The sequence below is a fragment of the Coturnix japonica genome, chromosome 4 (genome assembly GCF_054131305.1).
Source record: "Coturnix japonica strain WE chromosome 4, WE-NBRP24, whole genome shotgun sequence".
In the NCBI taxonomy this organism is placed as follows: Eukaryota; Metazoa; Chordata; class Aves; order Galliformes; family Phasianidae; genus Coturnix; species Coturnix japonica.
Window position 1 is genome coordinate 17,329,012 of NC_140666.1, and position 21,642 is coordinate 17,350,653.

The following is a 21,642-nucleotide window of genomic DNA, read 5'->3' on the forward strand; positions in this document are numbered from 1 at the left end:
ATGGCATAATTTTTTTTCTTGGCTATGTAAAAGCATGTGTTTTAGTACTCGCTTTGTGACTGCTCAGAAGTTATTGCAAGTATGCAATCTTAGATTCATCAGTTGTATAAACGTGGTTAATGCTCACAATAGAGTAAGGGGAGTTATGCAAACATTACCAAAATATTTCAAGGCATTTTGTCCTCTAATTCTATTCTACCCTTGGTATACCTACTATAGAAAACAGATTTAGATTCAAAGTCATTTTGGGAACCATTAAGATGTGCCTTAGAACACATTTGTTGTTCTCTATGTATATCCAGCCAGATTCTATGATTGTGTACAATAAGTCAGCTTTTACAGATGCTGAAGATGACTGTATTTCCTTATCATGAGCAGAGAAACCATGAGCTTAAGCAGAGTGCCAGTGTCTTCACAGAAAACCTAGGGGTAGTACTCGTGCTTTTCTGGTTACACTTCAGTACATTATCTAAGCCAAACAGCTAAGAGAATAGATTTGCACATAATCTATTTCTTTAGTGTTCATTATCTTGTTACTTAAAAATTGCCCGTGAAAAGTGAGCACATTCCTAGAGACGTGACTAAAGTACTCTTAATAGAAAATATACGGAAACAAAATGTAACTCAAATTAAACAAAATATACAATTGCAACTTGCTCTGTTGCGTTCAGCTCCAGTAGGCACACTGAATTGTCTTTTTTCCAAATGGATAATTTATTTAATTAACCAAGATGCAATGAATTTTAAATTGTATATTAAATTGGAAAAATTAGGTTGTTAGGAAAAAATATGATGTGTTTTGCATGCTTAATCATTGTTGGGAATTTTTAATTGCATAATTTAAAAATTGCAGATGGCAATTTACCTTAATACAAATTTTTGCCCTCCAAAATATTTTCCTTGCTAATGTTAACCTGATAGGTCTGAATAATTTCTAATTTTTTTTTCTTTGTTCGGGTATAACTTTTCTTAACAGCTAATCTACGTTTTCCTTTTTGATCACTGTTTTCTTCCGTGATCGCATTGCATACGTATCACACTGTGTGCTTATGTTAAGAATCCAAGTATGCTTTATGTATATTAAGCCTTATACATATAAAACAGAGTCAGCATGTACCGTGTTCATTCTTCCTGAAAATTTCACACAAACTTCATCCTGAACTTTCTGCCGAGGACTGTGCTTTGCTGCAGTGCACATTGCTTGATCCTGTTTATCTGCATAGCTTAAATGCAACCCTGAGGGATATAAACACAGTGACAGTTTTAAAACATACTTTTTGATCATCAGCACCTACTACTACTTGAGCCTATTCAATAACATAACACTGGCAGACGGAATTCAATGACCCTCAATAACAGCAGATACAATTTCATTGTACAAAATTATATTATGACATGGTTGTGTTGTCTTGAGTTATGACTCTAGGTTGCCTGCAATATGGCATGCTTTTTCTTTTGGGAAAAAAAAGTGATACTTACTGACACTGAGATGATGCAGGGTCTAAGTTGTGCAGTCCAAGTTTCTGTAATGAATGAAAAACAAACAAAAGAGTAAAAAAAGATGTGTGCATTCAACATATAAATACTAATTTTCCACTGGCAATTGTTTAGTTTACAAGAAAATTTCTTTGAGGGGACATCTTGCATTTCTTTAGCAGCTCATGTTGATATCTGTGGCTCCATGTAGTTCAGTCTCCAGTGCGGGACCAGGTTGGCACCCAAAGCTCTGCAGAGAGCAGCAGTGTGGGGGCTGTGGGGCAAGGCATGTTCCTCAGTGGGATCCAGCAAACAGAGCTCAGATGGCATTCAGATAAATCTAAGGGCCTAATTGACTTAAGAATATAAAATTCCCCTTGCTTTTGGAGAAGTCCAAACCCAGAGCTAAGAAGGATGCTGACAGTTCCTGTCCAGGAAATGTTTCTAACTTTGTCCCCTCTTCTCTTTCCCTGTGGTCCTGGCTGCAGAGCACACTGCAGGATGTCTGTTGGGGTACAGTTGCCGAAAGGGAGAGCATAGCACAAAGGGCATCCATCTTTCAAGTGGCCCACCATTGTGAGCCTTTGATTATTCTCCAGATAATGTGCAAATCAGTGAGGTAAGGAGTGGAGGGGCTGGCGAAGTCTGAGCTCTTCATGCCCCCAAGTAAATCCATGGGCACTGGGCTCACTGACCGCTTGCTTCTCTTGCTGCACAGAGGTCGATAAGACTATAAGATTGGATTTAAGGAAACAGAAAATTACTTTCAGATCCATATTTCTTTAGATTCATGGCAAATCTCATCTGAAGACCACAGATCGCTGGCACAGATTTCTGGACAGAGGTGTGATTCTGGGTTGGTGCCCCCCAGTAAAGTCACAGAGCCTGAATAAAATAAAATACCATTTTCTGCATTTTAGAAAAGCTATTTTGGTAAATAGTAAAAAATGCCCAAGTTTCTCCAAGCAGCCCGTCTGAGGGAAAATAACCATTAAATAATGTCCCCTAGGTTAATGCTCTTTCACTTTTCATTTGAGAGGAATAAATATTCCTTTCAAAAAAGCCAACATTTCTGAACATTGAAATTCCTGGTGCGTTCAGAATTTGAGGGTTTTGGTTTTGTTTGCCCGTATCATGCAGTATAGCCAATGATTGTAGAAAATTTCATTATTACGAGCAGGTTAGAAACACGGAGCTTGTTTATGAATAAATAATTTGGTATCTGTTCTGCAAGGTAGCAAGGACACTTAGGACATTCTACTTCTCTAACGATGCAGTAAGCAGAAGGTATTTGTGGCAGGGGAACAAATGTACAAGCAGGTAAATACAGGGAGAAAAGAGATCTAGTTGGGTATATATAAGCATAATTGAGGCAGATAGGGGGAACGTAGCTCTTATATGCATTCACAGGTTAAAATTTAGTCTTACACAATTGCATTGCTGGCACAGAAGCATGGGACTTGATATAGCAATGCAAGGCAGGACTCCCGAGCGAGGCTTAGCTCTCTGCTGCCGCCCCATTATCAAGAGGCATCACTGGGACCTGAGATGCCACTTCCACCACCTCCGTGCTGGGAATACCCCAACACTGCAGCCAGAAAAGCTTTTCAGAGGGCCTCCCCAGTGCTGAGCTCACGTAGCCATGTGCATGTGTTTATGTTGCCTGCACGGTTTGCGACACGGCCCCAGCCGCTGTGCTCCTGCATAAACAGTCTCCGTCCCTCTGAAGTCTCCCTCATCTCCTGCAGCAGTGCCAGGGGTCAGGCACACAAAGGTGCTGTCCCCTGATTGCAGCAAACACCGCCATGTGTTGTATGTTTGATGAATTAAAAGGATGCTGCCAACTTAATTACACTGTAACCCTTCAATAAAGGAAGGGCAGAGCTGATTAACTAGTGAATAATTGGGGGCTGATTGATGGCTTTCTCCCTCACTGCTAAAGGCTGTATATATAATTATTTTGCCTGTGGGCCTAATTTTGCCACTGTTAGCTTCCACTTTTGTCATCAGCTGTAATTTATGGATGGGGCCTGAAGCCTTAAAAAAGGCTGGAAAATGAAATAGCCCCAAATCCCCAGATATGTCACCTGGAAATGGCCAGCAGGCAGCCTTTAATGTCAACATTTGCAGCCATTTAGCAGCATTAACACCTCATGCTTAGCCGGAAAATAATATTATCATTTGTCAACAACTATCATAATATAGATTTTTTCCTGACATGTAATAATGTTACATCACTCATGCCAATGATTTAATATATGTTTTAAATGCAAGATCAATTTGTTGTAACTGAATAGAAAATTCTTCTAGTAATGCACATCTTTAAAAAAGAGCAAGAGATGGGGGAAGAGCCACATCCCCTCAGCGCTGCCAGCTCACTCCTAGGCTCAGGTTGTACATCCCTGATGAACCCCCCCCAAAATCAATGCAAACTGCAGCAGTTTGACAAACTTGGGTTAAAACTCTTTTTCTCCTTTTCCTTTGAGATTCAGTAGCAGTTCCAGAGAAAATATAGTTAATAAAGCCATGAACTTCTCTCTACAGCACTTAAAAAACACTGTGGGATAAGTTTCCATGAGCAGAACCACGTATGAGCTCCGTGGTTTTGCAGGATGAGGATCTGGCCCCTTGTATTTTAAAATGAAATAAGATCTCTTATTTTTTCACGGTCAAAAGGTAATCACTAATGCAGCAGTGGTAGTAGAAATCAGTATGTTTAGAAGCATAGAACTGCTCCAGAGGCAAAGAGGAGAGGTGCCCCCCAGAACAGCCTGTTTGGGGAAACGCAGCTCCGACGGCTGCCTGCAAAAAGATCTCCTGCCTCGGATTCCACACAGATTATTTTCAATAAAGTAATAACAACTTAGATCCCTATTTTTTTCGCAACCCACATTTAAACATTGCAGAGAGAAGGCTGCTAATTTATAAGCCAAGATACACAAATCCTCTCTCTCCAATTTCCTTTGTTGTTTTGTCCTCGCAGAGCGCTCCCTTGCCTATGAATCACATAAAGATTTGAAGAACCTTTCAGTCAAAGCTCAGTAGTGTGCCAGTGGGCACTGGCCGGGAAAAAAAAAAAAAAAAAAAAAAAAGAAAAGATTGATATTTGCCCTCTCTTCTTATCTGCACTTGATTTATAAGTCAGAGTGAGTATGCAAGAGAAATAAAGGCAAAGACCTTGATGCCTCCCTGTGGAGAATATGCTCCATTTGGATTGAAGGCATGAAAGAGGAGAAATTAATGGTAAGCTGTTCATCTGTCACTACTGCCAGCCTGATGGTTTTGCAGAGAAGGAGAGGACTAGATGACATGCCCTCCAGTCAAGGGCACGACTGCCCGCTGTTCTCATATTATAAACACAGTGCTTTGGGTTTCCGAGGGATTTAAATTTAAATTATACTGTACTTTGGATAGGCAAATCTTTACACAAGTTTATTTTCTTGAAGTATTAACATGCAGGATTTTGCTGGCTTTATGTGGGAGAAAAATAAAAATTAAGTCCCCCTATTTGATAAAAATATGTAGCAGACTCTTAAAATGTATCCGTGTTTTTAAAGCGGTGTGTTATAGTGTAATGAGATTTAAATTTATATATGCATTGAAGATTTAGGCACATGCATAAATAGATAAGCTTTAGTTATTCTACTTTCTGGCACACGGGAAAAGATTAAAAAGTTCAAAATGGAAGCTGAATGGTTTTTTTTTTTCTATTAAAATGGCATAATACTGACACTGCCGCTATCGATGACAATATTAGGAACACATCTGGAGGATAAAAACTGACACAAAACTTTCATGTTGTGCTAAATGACAAGAAAAATGTACTCGTTGCTAAATGAAGCGTTCCCAGTGCTGAGCGTTGCGTGTCCCTGCACTGCGGCTGTCTGTCGGAACGTCTCAGTGCAGTACCTGCACAAAGGACCTCCAGCTGCTCGCCTTCTCGAGGTGCTCCTGCTCTGCATCCTGTGTCACAGATAGCACAGTCGCTAACAGGGGAATTTCTGAAGCCTTGCATGGTTCAGACGAGAACACAGAACTGTTTTTCATGGTGCACAACTTCAGGGCTGAGATTTTATGACGTTTCTGCAACCCTCACCACTTGCTATTCAAATCTCTCTTTGCTAAGACCAAGCAGTGGGATGGCAATATCTGTTTTTCAATAGGGAAAAAAAAAAGGGGTGGGGGGTGGGGAAGGAAAAAGAAGTTTCTTGTTCACAGCATTCAAATGACCTTGGGTTTTATAGACTAGAAGCACTAGAAGTTCTCTCCTGGGGTGTTCTCTCCTGGGCTGAACTTAACACTAAGGTGAGTGCACCAGAAGTGTCCATTGATGTTTCTTGCTAATTCATATATTTCCAAGACAGACATGCTGTGTGATTGTCCATTCCTTCTTCTTCCCCCAGTGACAACAGTTCTCCTTGCAGAGCGATGAGCATCAAGGCACTCAGTCCCACTTGAAATGAGTCAGCCAGCAGCAGTAGGCTGTGAGCCGGGCTGTGAACCATTCCATTCCCCTTCCAAAACTCACCAGCGCACTCACCTCCCCGTTACTGACAGCGATGGTTGCAGGCTCCGTGTTGTGGCAGATGTCCCACGCTCTGTGCTTGGCTCCCTGTTGGAGAGACTTCAACTAGTGGAGGTGATATTTTCTACACCAGCTGTGCTGAGCAATTTTTTTTTTAGAATTTTTTTATTTTTTTGCTAAAATGATTTTTTTTCTATAAAGAGATTGAAGAAAAGTGTGTTATTTCCCCAAATTCAAAATTAGGATCACTCTTTAGATCAGCTCTGGTTCCTCCAGGCTTTGGAGCAGGTAGTTACTTCTGAGCTTTTTTGTGTGTGTGGATTTTTTTTGTTGTTTTTGTTCTTGTCAAAAAATCCTCCTGTGGCCTAGATTATACGCATGTTGAAAATCTGTTTGCACTTGCTGGGCCCATCTGCGCAGAGCTGCTCCGTCTCCTCGCCGTTGCACGCTGGCCATGCTGCGGATGCGGTTTCCATACAGAATGGTTCTCTCGGCGTAGCAGCAGTGATGATGAGGAAGGAGGGCTTTTTCTTCCCCTCTCAGTGTACCCCTTGCTGATTCAGGCACAGTATGGAGGGCATAGAAGGAAACATTATTTTCTGCTTGCTGAGTATTTGTGAAAACGCTGTCAAGTTGGATGCCTCCTATAGCTAGGGATGACGTGCACATAGTTTCTAGTGCTACAGATCATGGTGTAAACTGAGGGACAGAGGATGGAGCAGAAAGTCCAGAGGGCCTGGTTTTGGTGGTGAGCTGAATGCAGGCTGTGTGGTCCTAGAATCTGATGGCTTTATAGCTTTGGCTTGTTAGTTCTTTGGGAAATTGCATCCCTAAGACAGCAAAAGAATACAAATGTTGTACACTAAGCAATCAAAAGTAAGAAAATGCTGATACAGTCCTGCTTATGATAGAACAAGAGGTAAGGGCATATAGTTGCATCAGGAGAGGTATTGATTGGGTATTTGGAAAATTATCTTTGAAAGAGTGGTGAGGGACTGGCACAGACTGACCAGAGGGGTGGGGGAGCAACATCCCTGCAGGTGTTCAAGAACTGTGGGGATATGGGGCTGAGGGATGTGGTTAGTGGGCATGGTGGGGATGGGCTGATGGTTGGATTAACTGATCTTAGAGGTCTTTTCCAATCTTTATGAGAGCAGGAGAACAAAACTATTGATTTATTACCACGCACAGTCACTCTCATGCATTTGTGAGGCTGAGTTTGTCAGAAACTCTGCAAGTCTGCAGAAGGGACCTGTGTACCATGGTGGGTGAGGGGTTGGCGTTCTGCAGCACAGAACACTCTCCAGATCCAAAGGGATTGGATTTGAATGCAGAGACAAAAATAAAAGCTGCATTTTTTTCCAGTTCAACCTCAGATAGAAACTCTTAAATGTCTTTGCCTAAGGTTGTCTGGCTATGAAAGCATTTTAATTTGGGGGAAAATGTTTTTATTTCTCTGGAATGAGAAGTAGGATTTCACTGGAAATCCATTTTTTTTCCTCTCTCTCTATGATTACAGAAAGAGTTTAGTAAGAAAATTTTAGTCTAGTTTGAGGACATGATCTGATATTTTCTTTAAAGTCTCCCGGTGATCTCCTGAAGGACTCTCTCAGCTTTCTAAACTGTTACATACACCTAATTGTGAAATGTGGGCTATTCTTACATACAGCTACCTGTGAAATGATGATTTGCTCATCATTGTGCTGTCACCTTCATCATCTTGTTGTGTGACAGAAGTTGAGATTTTTCTTCTGTTCTGTATGGCCACAAAGCTACCAATGGCCTTAGGCACTCAGTAGGTACAAGTCTAAATGGGGGCATTATACCCCAAAATTCAGTTCTAGGTTTGGTAATATAAGGAACCACCAGCACTTCTCTAATTGTTTTAGTGCCTCTAGGTGACATCACTTAGTGTTCATTGACTTATTTTAATATCATTTTTTTTTCTGTGCACTTGATTAAATTTTAGGAAATAAATGCATTTTTTTATTTTTATTTTATCTCTGAAATATGATTATAAATGACCTTTGATAAAAAGTTAACAGAGAATATGTCAGGAAGCAGCTCAGAAGGAAAAGATTAAAAGCAGACAGTCTAGAGAGGTGTTTAATTTCAATTTTCTTTGTGGAATAAGAAATCTGTAGATTTTAAAGCCATCAAGCCATAGTTACTTTTATCAGTAGGGCTCTTTTGTTTTGTTCTGCCACCTAATTCTTTTGATGACAATGAGTCCACAGTTTTCCAATGACTGATTTTGATTTGCATGTTATTGTCAGCCTTTTATATTTTATCATATCTCCACTTTGGTTTTTATGCAGATCCTCACATCAGAACGCGAGGGCAGCCTGAGCTAAACAGCTGGCTGGATTTGCATGAAAATGGACTGCCCTTTTTCATTTGTTTGTTCTTTGGAAATTACAGTAGGTGAATATCTGACTCAAATTTTCCAAACAAATAAAGATAAAACTTCACAGATATTAAACGGCGGAGCATTAAACTGTATCATTTTACATATAAAAAGAAAAGGATTAAATAGAATTAGTCTGTTGAGCTGAGTGAGAAGAAACAATGTGAGTGGCTGTCTGCAAACTAAAGATACAAAAGAACAGTGGTATGTCCGAGAGACTTCTTCTTTCAAAATATTTTCCTCTCTCAGGTTTAAAAGATAAATAATAACATAAGGGTTTCCCTTAAGAATTTAAGATATTTTTTTCTAGGAAGGAGAAAACCATAATCTCCTTTAAGTAATTATATATTTGAAATCATTCCTGTATTCAGTGTACCTCCTGGTTCACCACTGCCCCATGGCTGAGGTGTCTTCTGTAGATCTGAGCAATGCTGTAAGCAAGGCAAGGTGTAAATGGGGCTGCAGATGGGTGACATTAAGAATCCCATACCATTTCCAAGAGGTAAAATCTGTAGGGTAATCTTTTATTAGACTGACTGCTACAGATGGAAAAAATGAACAAGCTTTGGGGCACATGAGAGCTTGATAGTTGACAGATACGAGCTTTATAGATTTGAACAGTGAGGTATCAAAATAACACATGGCACAACTTGGAGTTGTCAACAGACTGATAAATTATTTAGAGCATGCGTGCCCTTGTGTGCCTGCAAGCTTGTCCGTATCATTCGCACTGCTTGGGCTCCCTGCAAGCTTCACCTCTTGGATCATTGGAGCATCTTGGAAAGAGAAGCATGGCTACAACTTTTGGTTTAAACAATGATTTGGAATCTGTAGTATCAGATTTATCTGTTTCACTCCTCTTATATTGCATCACTTTTATCTTAGCCTGAACTCCTTTAAATGTACAACCTTCCCTGCTCTAGTATGGACTAACTAGGAAATACTGCTTGGATTACTGGAGGGCCATGGGGTTTCTAGAAGCAAACACCTGGGGCAAACAGCTATTGTCTCTGAATTTCCTGAAAGGTTTGTAACTGCTGGTCTTGCATGGGATGATACAAGTTCATTATTCCTTCCAGTATGGTTGGAGTCAGGTGCACAGTCACAGCTGGGATAGAGCTCCTGAGTCCCAGGGAAGAACACAGAGCCAGTGAGCAGGCAAAGCAAAATTTGTGAGGTAAAATATATTCTTGCCTATTTCTACACACTCCCACCTTTCTTCCTTTTTCTGATCATTCAGACTTCTTCTCTAATTTTTTCCTGTGTACACATTGGTAAGTCTGGAGAGTGTTTTAAATCCTTTTGCTTTCAAATGCAGCAAAAATAAGCATACTATTAAAGAGAACAAAAAAGAAAGAAAGAAAAAAATATTCTAAATAATTCATGAGCCTGTTGACATCTCTAGACTTTGCTTTGTGGTGTTGTTTAGCCTTGCCATCAAATCTATACGGCCCCTGCCTGCCAGCCAGCAGGTGCTGATGTGGTTGATGTAAAGCTCTGTGAGGTCAGCAGAAAAGGCAGTGCTTGCAGATTGTCACTGCTTTAAGTGTTTTGTCTTTTGTATGGCTGTAGAAGATGGAGATCTACCATGGGCTATTACTAACAGTATCAGTAGTGCTGCCATGTCACTTAGGATGGACATGCTGCTATGCGGCAGCACTGTTTAGCTTAAGAGACAGCAGAAAATGATAGCCAATCCCAGGTTTTGGGACCTGTGTGTAATTGGCATCGTGCCTGGTGAACTGGGCTTGGTTTGTGGATAGACCTTGAGTTGTTCTTTAGAACACAAAGATGCTTGAGAAACTGTGCTTTGCTTCAGGAAATCCATGCAGGGAATTGCTCCCGCTTTGCTCAGCTCCCGAAGGATTCACAAGCACTGCTACAAAATTGAACTTGTTAGGAGCTCACCAGGGGTATTTCTACCATAATTCAGGTCTTTGCCTAAAGGTAAGAAAAATGTGTGGGTTTGTTTTGAAGGAGGCAACAGCTTATGGTCTGGGAGATGAGAAAGTGTGCTCCTGGATGAAATGGGAGGACCTTTTGTGTGAGTTTAGAGCAAGAAGTATTAGGGACAAATGTTTTCTGCCATAGACAATTCACAGGTGCTGTAATGGAGTCTCATGCACCCACAGGTGTGTCTGTACCAATGCACAGAGCTCCTTGTAACACCTAGTAAGTCCTTCAGAAAGCACCACTGTAAACTCACTTATGTCAAAGTCACTGAACTTGCAGAAATTTGCCATATGCAAAGGCAGGGCTTAGAGGAAAGTTAATACAATTCAGTACATATAAAGGTGTTGTAGAAGTATAACTAATTTTTGTTTCAAGATATATTTCCAGTTGGTTTTACTTTATTATGTGCTCTTTCTGGATGTTTTTCCTGCAAAATGTTGCACCTCCAAATTCTTTACTAAGTAACACAAATAGATATCAAACGTTGCTTTGGCATTTTTGAAAGTTTTCCAAGGTTTTGCTGTCATTAAATTTGCATAAGCCATAACCCTCACATAGCTGGGAATGACTTGAATAGCCGGCATCCAGCCTGACAACTTACCAAATCACTTAGATGTTATGATATATTAAACTAAGGCAGAAAAGAAGACATTTTGGCTTTAGAAACTGACCTGGAAATGGATTGCTAGAGGAAATGGAGTATTTGACTTCTTTTTCAATTTGATTGATTCAATTGAAGAGAACAAATTGTCCCAGATTCATCTCAGTTTAGCACTTTGATTTTTGTTGAGTTTTAATCTGGGCTCACATGAGATTTCCTTCAACACTTGGATTTGTTTGAATGAGCTCTTTCTGCTGTTGCTGTTTTAATCAAACTGGACTGGCATGCCCATGTGAAAGTCAGCAGCAAAGGGAGAAGGAGCTGTGCACCCAGAGGAAGTCTGTGACATCTAGCTACAATTTGTCTTTGGACCACTTCACTGTCATGAGCTACTGGTGTGTGTGTGCTGTAGCCTGACAACAAGGAATGGTCTGTAGATGCTCAGATATTGCCTTAACTATGTGAATTCATACTTGGTGAGTATCAGGTGCAACATATGAGTCTAAATTTTGAAGAAAATGTCATTCAGATTCTATTTTTAAAGTGATTTTTTAAAATGTATGCAGCTTATATAAATCCCTGGCTATAAACAAGGGAGAAGTATTACTGCAATCCTTCTGGGGATTCTTGTAATTTGGGAAATCAGCATTGCATTCAGCCACGTACAGCACAAAATGAAGTCCCTGCCTTGCCACTCAACCATACATCATGAGATCCACGTATATTTCAGTACCTAAAGGAGGGTTATAGGAAGGAAGGGCAGAGAGTTTTCAGCAGGGTCTGTTGTGATAGGACAAGGAGAAATGGTTTCAAACTAAAAGAATGGAGATTTAGATTGGACATAAGAAAGAATTTTTTTGTAATCAGGGCATTGAGGTTCTGGCATAGGTTGCCCAGAGAGGTGGTGGAAGACCCATCCTTGGAGCCACTCAGGGTCAGGCTGGATGGGGCTCTGAGCAACTGATGGAGCTGCAGATGTACCTGCTCATTGCAGAGGAGCTGGACCAGATAGTTCTTAAGGGTCCCTTCCATGTGAAAGAGTTTTATGATTCTATGTGCCCACAGCAGTGCCTGCAGAGGCTGCTGTTGCTGCAGGAGATTGGTAGCACTTGCCTCAAACCCCCTGTCAGGATTATCTGATCACAGCCTCCATTCAGGACTATCAGATCTAAGGACAAACAGGGTGGGGTGCTCATGGTGGCCTTTTATCCTTTTTCTTGATGTTTTTCAATTTTCCATGACCCTGGGCCTCCAACCCCGATGAGAGTTAATTGCATTTGTTGGTAAAACAGTGCTTTGTGTTCGAAACCCTTCATAATAGCAAAAAGTTTTGGAGAATGCCATCACGTATTCCTTAAATTTCAACCAAGACAAACAAATATGGCTCTTTTCTGTAAATATTTTATGTCTCTGTAGGTTTTGTGTTGAACTCTCCTGTACAGAGTTACTGTATGTTATTGATAACGGGGAACTGGACTTAGTGGATTTTAAAGTCTTTTTTCATGTTTACACAGAACATTTTGAAGCAGCAATTAAAATAATTAAGGAGGGTGAAGAAATCTTTAGCATGCAACAAAGATTTCTGCAAAATGTTAATTTCTGTCAAATAAGTGAATATATGCACAGATGCCTCCTGACAGAGGCTGTGATTTCTGAGTGCTTTGCATGCCAAATAACTTGTTTACCCCCTCAATGTTTGCCAAGTTTACTGTCAATTTACAAATAATTTCCATTTTGCTGTTTATTCTGCTGCCTTTTGATGGATATGTCTTCCAGACTTTTATCTTGCATGTAGACAAACTAATTAATATTTTCCCTTCAGGCAAATATTTTTTTCTTAGATCTAAATGTGGGTTAGATTCTTCTTCGTTTCCATATGCTTTGTTCTGTCAATCATTTCTCTTCTATGTTACTAAAAATGTACCTTTGTGGATGTCATTTCTCATGTTTTACAGATTTATTTCACCCACATATATATGGGAATGTGTGTATGTAGAGAGACATATTTGTTATATATGTGTCCATATATGTTTAAGGCAGAGATGGTGAAAATACTGACTTCATATTCAGATTTTTTTTGCAACTGAATGAAAATACTTTTGGCCTTGCCTGTTGCTGCAGTTTCCCAGACTTGACCTCATTGTTTGTAGTTGCTGTTGTCCATATGGCACATGTGACACTGAGTATATCTATACTGTAGATTCAGCCCCGATTTCTGCATGTCTTTTTGCTCTAGCTTTCCTAGCCATATATAATATATACATCCCATCCTCCCGCTGCCATCCCAGCACAGACTGCAGTGGTACCCTGGTTGCAAGGAACTATGATCACAGGATCATAGAACCATTAAGACCGGAAAAGACTTCTTAGATTGTCTAGTCCAATCATCCACCTATCACTAATACTGCCCACTAACCACTTCCCTCACTGCGACATCTTCACATTTCTTGAAGCCCCAGGGACAGTGACTCCACCACCTCCCCGGACAGCCTGTGCCAATGCCTCACAACTCTTTGTGAGTAGAAAATCTTCCTAGTATCCAACCCGATTCTCACTGCTTGGCTGCCAAGGCCACTCTCCATGGTCCTTAGTACCCAAAACTCCTCCTGATGCTACAGCATGTCGTGGCCTCAGGAGCATCCCTCTTGCAAAGGCTTTCATTGATTTCTAGGTAGGTAGAATGATCTGTGATAACCAAACATTGTTGCATTCAAGGAACAAGGTTTCCATTTAGCCCCTCTGCATCTTCCACAGATCTTTTGGCAGATAGTGGAAACACTATGTGGAATAAAAAATGTTTTCCATTGGAAGCCTGCATGTTAACCATGTTCTGTTGAGAAACACACAGGTGGTAACCGAGAGCTCAGATATTGCGAACAGATTCTTGCAGCTTACCAGTCGTAAAAATATCTCTGCAAAAAATACTCCAAACCACTCTGTTTACAGAATGCTTGGTATTTCCTATATCTGGAAATATTCTCGTCGTGGCTCCATATGTCGCAGCTAGTCTGACAAGATTTCTTTGAACTGTTTGCAGGTTGCAGTCTGTCTGTAGGGCTGGGTGCTGATGCCTTCAGGTTTTGAGGCCCTGCATTATGGGCATGATTATATCTTGTTCACTTTGCAGGCACAGAAAGGCGGAACAGAGATTTAGCAAGATTTAAAGAAACTTCCTAATTATGCCAAGCAGAGAGCTGCCTGAGTGAAATCTCATCTACAACCCCAGGTTTTCATTACTGGCTCTGTTTTAAGTGTATCTCTATAATTTTCTGTGTTTCTGCTTTTGTTTATATCATAGTAGTCAGCAGGACTGAGAGATTTAAAGATGAAATATATTATCTTCACACATCCTCAAAACCTGTCGAGAAAGGAGGAGAAATTAAACAAGGACAAAAACTAGCAGTGAAGTGAAGCTGTTTCCTTTGAGCTGCCTTATTAACCAGTCAAGTACTTGACTGCCACTGTCAGCGAGATTTCTTTAGAGAAAGAGTGGCATTTTGAAAAATACAAATTCACCGCCTGCACAAGTTAATGAGGCCCTTCAGCAACGTTCATTGATAGTGTAAATTCATCATAATACAGTGCTACAAACCATAAATGGGATATGCATACAGGAAATCATCCACTATTAGAAATTTGCCAGACACGAAAAGAAAAAGAAGCCATTGATAAGCAGAAAACTCATCTCAACTGCTCAGTGCTGATGGGTGTGCAGCACATTAGTAATGCCAGATAGTGCCGTGATGAGAACTTATTAAGGTGAATTGAGGTAGCTGGTGAAGTATATTTTGCTTCCCTTTGTTCACGTTTTATGGACTCTCTCAGCTGTCTCCCTTAACATTTGTGAGTGTCAGGTTAGACAGAGTTTGCTGTGCGAGAGCTACCATCAAAGTAAAGGGACAGAGGTCTCCAGATTCATCCTTCTTCTGCGTATGCACAGATCCACATATGCATTTAATTGTTTTCCTGTTGCATTTGCAAGTGGTAATGCCATTGCTCCATACTATCTTAAGGATTATTCAGCACACCAGAAGTAGAAAATAGTAAAAAATTGGCAAATCAGAAAAAATATGGCCTTATGGTCATTTAAATAATTAGTGAGCATTGTTACTTTGCTATCCTTACCAACTGATAAATCTTTCAGCTGTTCAATACGTTCAATACTATTCAGCCCTCACTGAGAAGTATTACATTAGAAGTCTCTGAGGCCAACAGGACAATGCCTTGCTGTAGCATGGCTTGACTGCTGGTCATTTTACATCATCCTTCTTTAAGGAATGAATGGAGAAATGAACACCTCGTTTCATGTCCATACAATAGCCAGCTCCCGAAGAGAAGTAGCAGTGTACAGTCTTGCTAAATTCTTAGCTGACTGTTGATTTCCAGAGCGACATCTGAACAAATGGCAGGACACCACTAAATTGTGTGAACTATCTCTATGAAATAAGGCAGGCTGGTATGAAAACAGTTTGGGTTAGTCTCTCAAAAGTGTTTGGAAGAGAAGCACTCGTTTGGCTGCCTGTTGTCCTTTCACTCTGCTGCTGATTATGGGGACGTGGGAGTCTGGGCACCAACAGCAGGCCTTCAGCAGGGGACCTTCAGCAGATGTGAACGCTGGTTTCTCTCCTCCCAGTGTCTTTGTTTCACGTGTGAAGGATCTGATCTTGCTGTCCCAGGGAAGCTTCTTCCAGACATATCCCACAGGGGTTTGTTTAGAACTCATTTGAATCCATGGAAAAAACGAAGCCCAAATCCACTTTTTCCCCATTGTCCCCTGTTCCACTATGCTGACATGTATTTGTGTCATCAGCTGTACAAGGCATTGGGCAGAGTAGCAGATGTCTAAGCAAATGCTTCTTCCATTTGTAAATAGGAATAATGGCATTTTCTGGAATATTATTGGGCACAGCTGGGCAGAGGCTGCAAATGTTGGTGGTTTCTCTCTGTTCCCTCTACCTTTCAGACTATCTAGGTAACTCCTTTGCTCTGTTCCTCTCCTTCTCCTGGAAGGAATCCTTATGTGCAACTTTCCTGAGGCCCTCTGCTTTCTTCTTTGCACCTTTTGTATGTTCCCCATGCTGCAAACTGCTTCAAAGCCGACAGCCCAGAGAGATGCTCCTGGGTGCTCTCTGACCTCCCGTTTCCTTTCTCCTCTCCTCGGCTCCAACAACACCTCTTTTCTCTTCCCCTCGCCCTGCCTGACTCCCCCTAGTCCTGGTAGACCTACTCCTCTGAACCGGTTTTTCTCTCAACTCCTGCCAAAGTCCATATGATGATCTCCAAAGGGATCTCAGAGCTTGGCTTCTGAAGGGGTGATTTCAAATAAATCTGGAGTGCACGTTGTTCAATGCACCGCAGACTGTAAGAGATGAAACGGAGTCAGATGCTTTTGTTCCTTTTGCCCGCTATTCAAATCCCCAGCTGATAATTACGAACAATAGATGAAAATGTGTTTGGTATATATCATAAGAAGAAATCTTATGGAAACATTAGGCAGCCTATTATTGCAGGGCTCTTGTAAATACTGTTTTGTAAGAAGAACCTATCTAAGATGATGTAAAACTTAATATTCCTATTAACAAGATGTACTATACTATTTCCAATTCATATCAGTGAAAATGCATTTTAAATTACAAAGTACTCCTATTTTATCTGAGTCAATGTTCTGATTCATATGCCTCCTCTTTAATCCTTTTTTTTTTCATTCAAAGTTTCACTATTCACATCTTCTTTTTCCTATTTTATGTAATATTTTCTGTTTTCAAAATGTAATCAAAGCTTGTTAGTTTCTACCCAACCATGTTTCATTGAATGGGAATATTAATAATACCAGCTATTGATGTCTTTATGTTAAAATTTGATTTATTGAGCAAGTGGCACGTAATCTGTGGGGAAAATACCTAGAGATAACACCTTGAGATGATTAATTGTGTTTACAGTGCATTCCTGTAATAATTGTTTACAAGAAAATTTATGCATGAGTTGCTGCCCCAGTTCAAAAGAATAACTCATCAGATTGTCAGGCTCTCTGCTCTTGAGTATTCTGGCTAATTGCTATCTCTGCTAGTTGAGCATCATAAATCCTTCTTCCAGAGAGCTGGTAGCAGACTTTTTGGATCACAGTTTTCCATGCAGTGAATACCTTTTCATCTCTGGAACATCAGTTCTCTCAAGCAGGGAAGTAAATTATTAAAAAATAAAATAAAATAAAAGAAAAGAAATAAAATAAATAAAATAAAGTAAAATAAAATAAAACAGGGAGGTAATGATATGAAATCTAAAGGGGACTGGGACGAGTTGTTCAGCGATGCTGGGTATAACTTTGGTAATGATCTTTTGTAATCACGTGTCAAAATCTCTGTTGGGTAGACTGCATATATTTGCCAGTAATACTACTGAGCAATGTAAGAAGAAGTGGACTTACCTTTCTGTACTTTAAAATATTGAATTTCTAGTTCTGATGTTCTCTGCTTTTGTATTGCTTTCTCTTTTGGAAGTGCTGCAGGGTAGAAATAGTAGGGTGGGTTGGAGAATGCTTTCTTTGCAGCTATCTGTGTTTATTACTGATCTAACAACAATTGCACAGTTCTCCTTTTAGGAATTAAGTCTGTCCTTATAAATTCACATTGATAAACACACTTTTCTGCACAGCTCTGTGCTTTTTTTGTTGTTGTCCTATTTCCAACTTTCAGGTTTAATTATTTCATAACTAACTTTACTGTAGTTAGAGGAGTATTATCCTAGCAATACGTTGCCAGGAAGAAGTTGATAATGTTTAATAATTCCTGATTACATTCCTGTTCCAGTCCACGATCATGATTATACAAATGTTTCTGGTGCTATTTTTCAGTACAAATCCTTCTTTTCAATGTTGGTTTTTTTTCTCTTGTTGACAGTGTATTGGTCAGAACACAAGAGAAACCGACCTATTTGCTAGTTTAATTAAAGATGTCAGTAAAATCCTTAAGGTTTGCCTGGGAAGGAGCAGATTTACTTGCGGCTTTTATGCTCACTGTGGGATTTAAACATTTTGAGAATTGCTTTGGTGATTTTTCCCAGGAGATAAAGGAATGGATTAAGTGAAGTAGTTTCTGACTATAATTGGTCTGGTTTAAACACTTAAAAATAACTTTAAGAAATAAGAAAACACAAAACAGGTTTTGAAGTAGGGATTTATTTTTTTTCTTTTCCCAGCTATGTGTTTATTTCAGCTTTGGTGTCTTGGTGTGGACTATCAAAGTGTGCTCCAAGTAAGGTGGGAGATACCCAAACCATAGTCTTCTGCCTCTCCAATGGAAAGCTGCCTCTCTACCTTCTCTGGCACTGCCTGGAGGCCACAGGAAGCCTGAAGCTGTCTGCTGGATTCTTCCTGGTCCCAAAACTGCAGCTGAGAGTAGACCAGTTTCAGTCCTGCCTTCTTCATAAAGTCTCACCTAGAGGCTGCAGTGAGATTGGGGCTGTCCACTGGTGTGCTCCCCTCATTGCTTGGACCAGGTCAGATAAATGAGATCTCCCTGAAGTACCCCCCAGCCTTGGGCACAGGAAGAGGAACTGTCAAATGAAGAAACAGGACAGGACTACTGGAAAATATTTAGAACATTTATTTCAAGAACATCTACAATCTATTTGCTAGGTACCTAAAATCTCTATTTCCTACATCCTAAGTTGTGCTAGCGTCCAAGTCTGTCGCCTCCAGCTCCGCTGTCTGGTCCCAGCCCTGGTGGAGAAGGACCATTTGGTTCAGGAGATGGAGGAGCAGCAGCTGCAGCAGGAGCAGCATCCTGGTTGCTACCAGCAGGCTCAGTGCCCGCTGATGCTGCAGGGCGTCGCCGTCTCCTTGGAGGGCTGCTCAGGGGGCCGTCCTCCAAATCCAGCTCCGGTGGGAATGCAGCTGATGCTCTCCTTCGTACACCAGCGCTTTGCTTGGACCATCTTTGCAGACACGGGTACTCTTTCTTGAAGCTGGGGTTGTAGTAGCAGAGTAACTGCAAAATGCAAAGGAGAAGAGTGAGATGCCACCATTTCCAGATTGGAAAAGACAAAGCTACCATAGCTAATAGTTCAAACTTTTAGGATTTTCCAAAGCAGGAAAGTGGGTTTGGAAACCCAAATAGCACCAATTCGAAGCCCCCTCAGCTGGGACCGGCCACCAATCCCACCCATCCCAAGAGGTGTCCCATGGGCTGGGGGACTGCGTACCTCACTAGAAGCAGATGTGGCTCCGGCTGCTGGGAATTTTGCCCGTAAGGCAAATGTTGGCAAATCGCTGTCCACAATGAAGAATCCGTGGAGGTGGAGCTGGCGGATGAAAGCTTTCATGCTACCAATGTTGAGAGTGTGTAGAGGTCCTGTTGTTCCCAGCACTTCAGTTTTGAAGCAGGTTTCCTGTATCACAATGCAGCTTTCATCGTCGCCCCACTGGATGGACTGATAGACTTTGCTGTCCACAATTTGACAGAGCTTGCGTAGAAAGATGGATGACGAGCTGTGGGCTTTGCAAGAGCCCTTTGTGGACAGATGATGCCGTGGTCTTTTAGCACGGGATGCCTCCTGAGAGCCCTGAGAAGTGTTTTCTTCTTGTGCCTCTCCTAAGGCAGCATCCCGAGCTGTCCTCTTAGCCTGTTTTTGCGGGACAGGAGAAGCCGAGTCTGCCAACTCAGCGTTTAGCACAGAAACTCGAGGAGTTTCTGATGAAGATGTCTCCATTCTAATTGGTAAATGTTCGCTGACAGAAATTTCTGTCCGCAATGGTCTCCTTGGCCAGCAAAGGTCGTCCTGCCAGCAGCAGGATGGAGCGCAATGGCACCAGTGGTGTGAGGAGTGGGCAGTGGGTCGGGGTGTTCACAGACGTCACCGTGGTGACCGTGCTGCATCACGGTGACCTCACAGAGAGGTGACTGTTGGCTGGGGAAATGGGGTGGGGCATCCTTGGTATTTATGGACATATGTAAGTTTATAAGATGCAAGATATTTATGCTACCTCAACCAGTAGGTAGACAGAAACCTCTAATTTCTCCGAGGAAGACTTGTCCAGCAATGCCTTCATCGGGTACGCTTCTGTAGGAAGTTTATTTCCATCCATGAACCTTACTAGGACTAGTATTTCTTCTTTGATCTGCTTCTAGGTGACTTTATGCCATCGTGAGATGCTCTCAAATTCTATTAAAGATCTCTCATTTCTGTAATCTGAGCCACCGACTGAGCAATCCCTATCTGAAAATACCCCAGGTGCTTGCTGCTTCCAACTTGGGATCTTTTGTGATACTGTGATATATGCCTTGGCTGCTGGAGCAGCAGTCCAACCAGAGGACAGATGTCTGACAGAGAAGAAACAAAAGGACTAAAGAAACAGCAGAGGGAGAAGAAAAGGAGATGAGCAGAGGAGGAAAAAAAGGCGGCTTTCAGTGTTTGGATGGTTTATTTGCTCTTTTCAAACAACATAGGCTGTGTGTGCTTTTAACTTTCCCAGTATTTCCATGTGCCCCAAACAAGCGAGACTCTGCCACCTGTTGCTGAGGTGCTGCTGGCACACCGCTGCTGGGCACACATGCTGCTGCTGCTCCCTCAGCTGGAAAATTCAATCAGTGATACACACAGGGCAGCAGGGCAAAGATGCTCTGCCTATTTTCTAGTCAAACACATGGGCTCTTCTGTCTGCATCCCTTTGTTTCAGGTATGCGAGCGGCCAACAACAAGGAACTGCTGCCAAAAGATTTGTGTTGTGTTCATTTGGACAGACAGAAGTAGGCTTGTTGTAAAGTATGAATGTCAGTTGACCACCCCAAGCCCAGCGCTGTAACCCCTTCCACTATCAGATTTCATGGCACTGACTGCGCTGGATGAACATGATACAGTGCACTGTTGAGCTGTTGGAAAACATAAGCTTAGCATCTGGTTACTTGGGCTAGCAGCTCAGAGAAGTTCAGATAGCTGTTGCACCCTGAGCAACCAGAGTTCATCAGAAGTTAGCAGAAAGGCTTGGGTTGGAGTGGACCTCAAAGATCACCTAGTTCCAACCCTCCTGCTGTGGGCAGGATTGCCAACTGCTAGATCAAGCACTACATCAGGCTGCTCAGGGCCCCACCAGTCTGGCCTTGAGCACCTGAAGTGATGCGGACACCTCCAGGGACAGGGAGATGAGTGGGAGGAAAAAAAAAAGCCAAGCCTTCACAAGCAGGTTTTGATCAAATGTAGACACAATGATGCAACACACAAAGCAGATTCTGTAGGAAATATTAGACTCTAATCTTGCAAAATAGTTTAACCATGCCTATCAAGAAACATTAATAACAGTGTTATTGACAGAGTATTCATTTAAAGTCTTTCTGTTGGATGCAATTAACATTTAGATGAGAGACAGTTATAGGTACTTGGATGATATATATGAAAGAAACAATGACTCATCTCTCCAACAGAAATGTACCAAACCTTGCAGCAGGGAAATCACATTTCTTCCAGCTTCAGAAAAATCCCATGGACCTTGTAGAAGAAATCACAGAATTGCAGAATGGTTTACATTGCAGGGGACCTCAAAGATCACCTTGTTGCAGTCTTCTGATACAGGAAGCATTGCCCACCAGTAAATCAGGCTGCCCTCACCCTCATCCAACCTAGACATGTGTCGTGTCCAGGGACGTCCATTACTTCTCTGGGCAGCCTGTTCCAGCACCTCCCCACCCT

The 21,642-nt window shown here is 41.4% G+C and overlaps 1 protein-coding gene across 1 annotated transcript; it reads right to left on the minus strand.

Annotated features, from left to right (window-relative positions):
- Positions 1–18,598: 18,598 nt before the first annotated feature.
- LOC107312759 (uncharacterized) lies at positions 18,599–20,035 on the minus strand. Its single transcript, XM_015860435.3, has 2 exons — positions 19,162–20,035; positions 18,599–18,947 (listed from the first exon to the last, which is right to left on the minus strand). Exons 1-2 carry the CDS (start codon positions 19,666–19,668, stop codon positions 18,633–18,635), a joined length of 822 nt encoding a protein of 273 aa, XP_015715921.3. The 5' UTR covers positions 19,669–20,035; the 3' UTR covers positions 18,599–18,632.
- Between the last annotated feature and the right edge of the window lie 1,607 nt (positions 20,036–21,642).

Coding starts and splice junctions, on each gene's coding strand:
- LOC107312759 (XM_015860435.3), bottom strand. CDS start 19,668: ATGGAGACATCTTCATCAGAAACTCCTCGAGTTTCTGTGCTAAACGCT. Junction 18,948..19,161: donor CCACATCTGCTTCTAGTGAG/GTACGCAGTCCC, acceptor TGCATTTTGCAG/TTACTCTGCTACTACAACCC.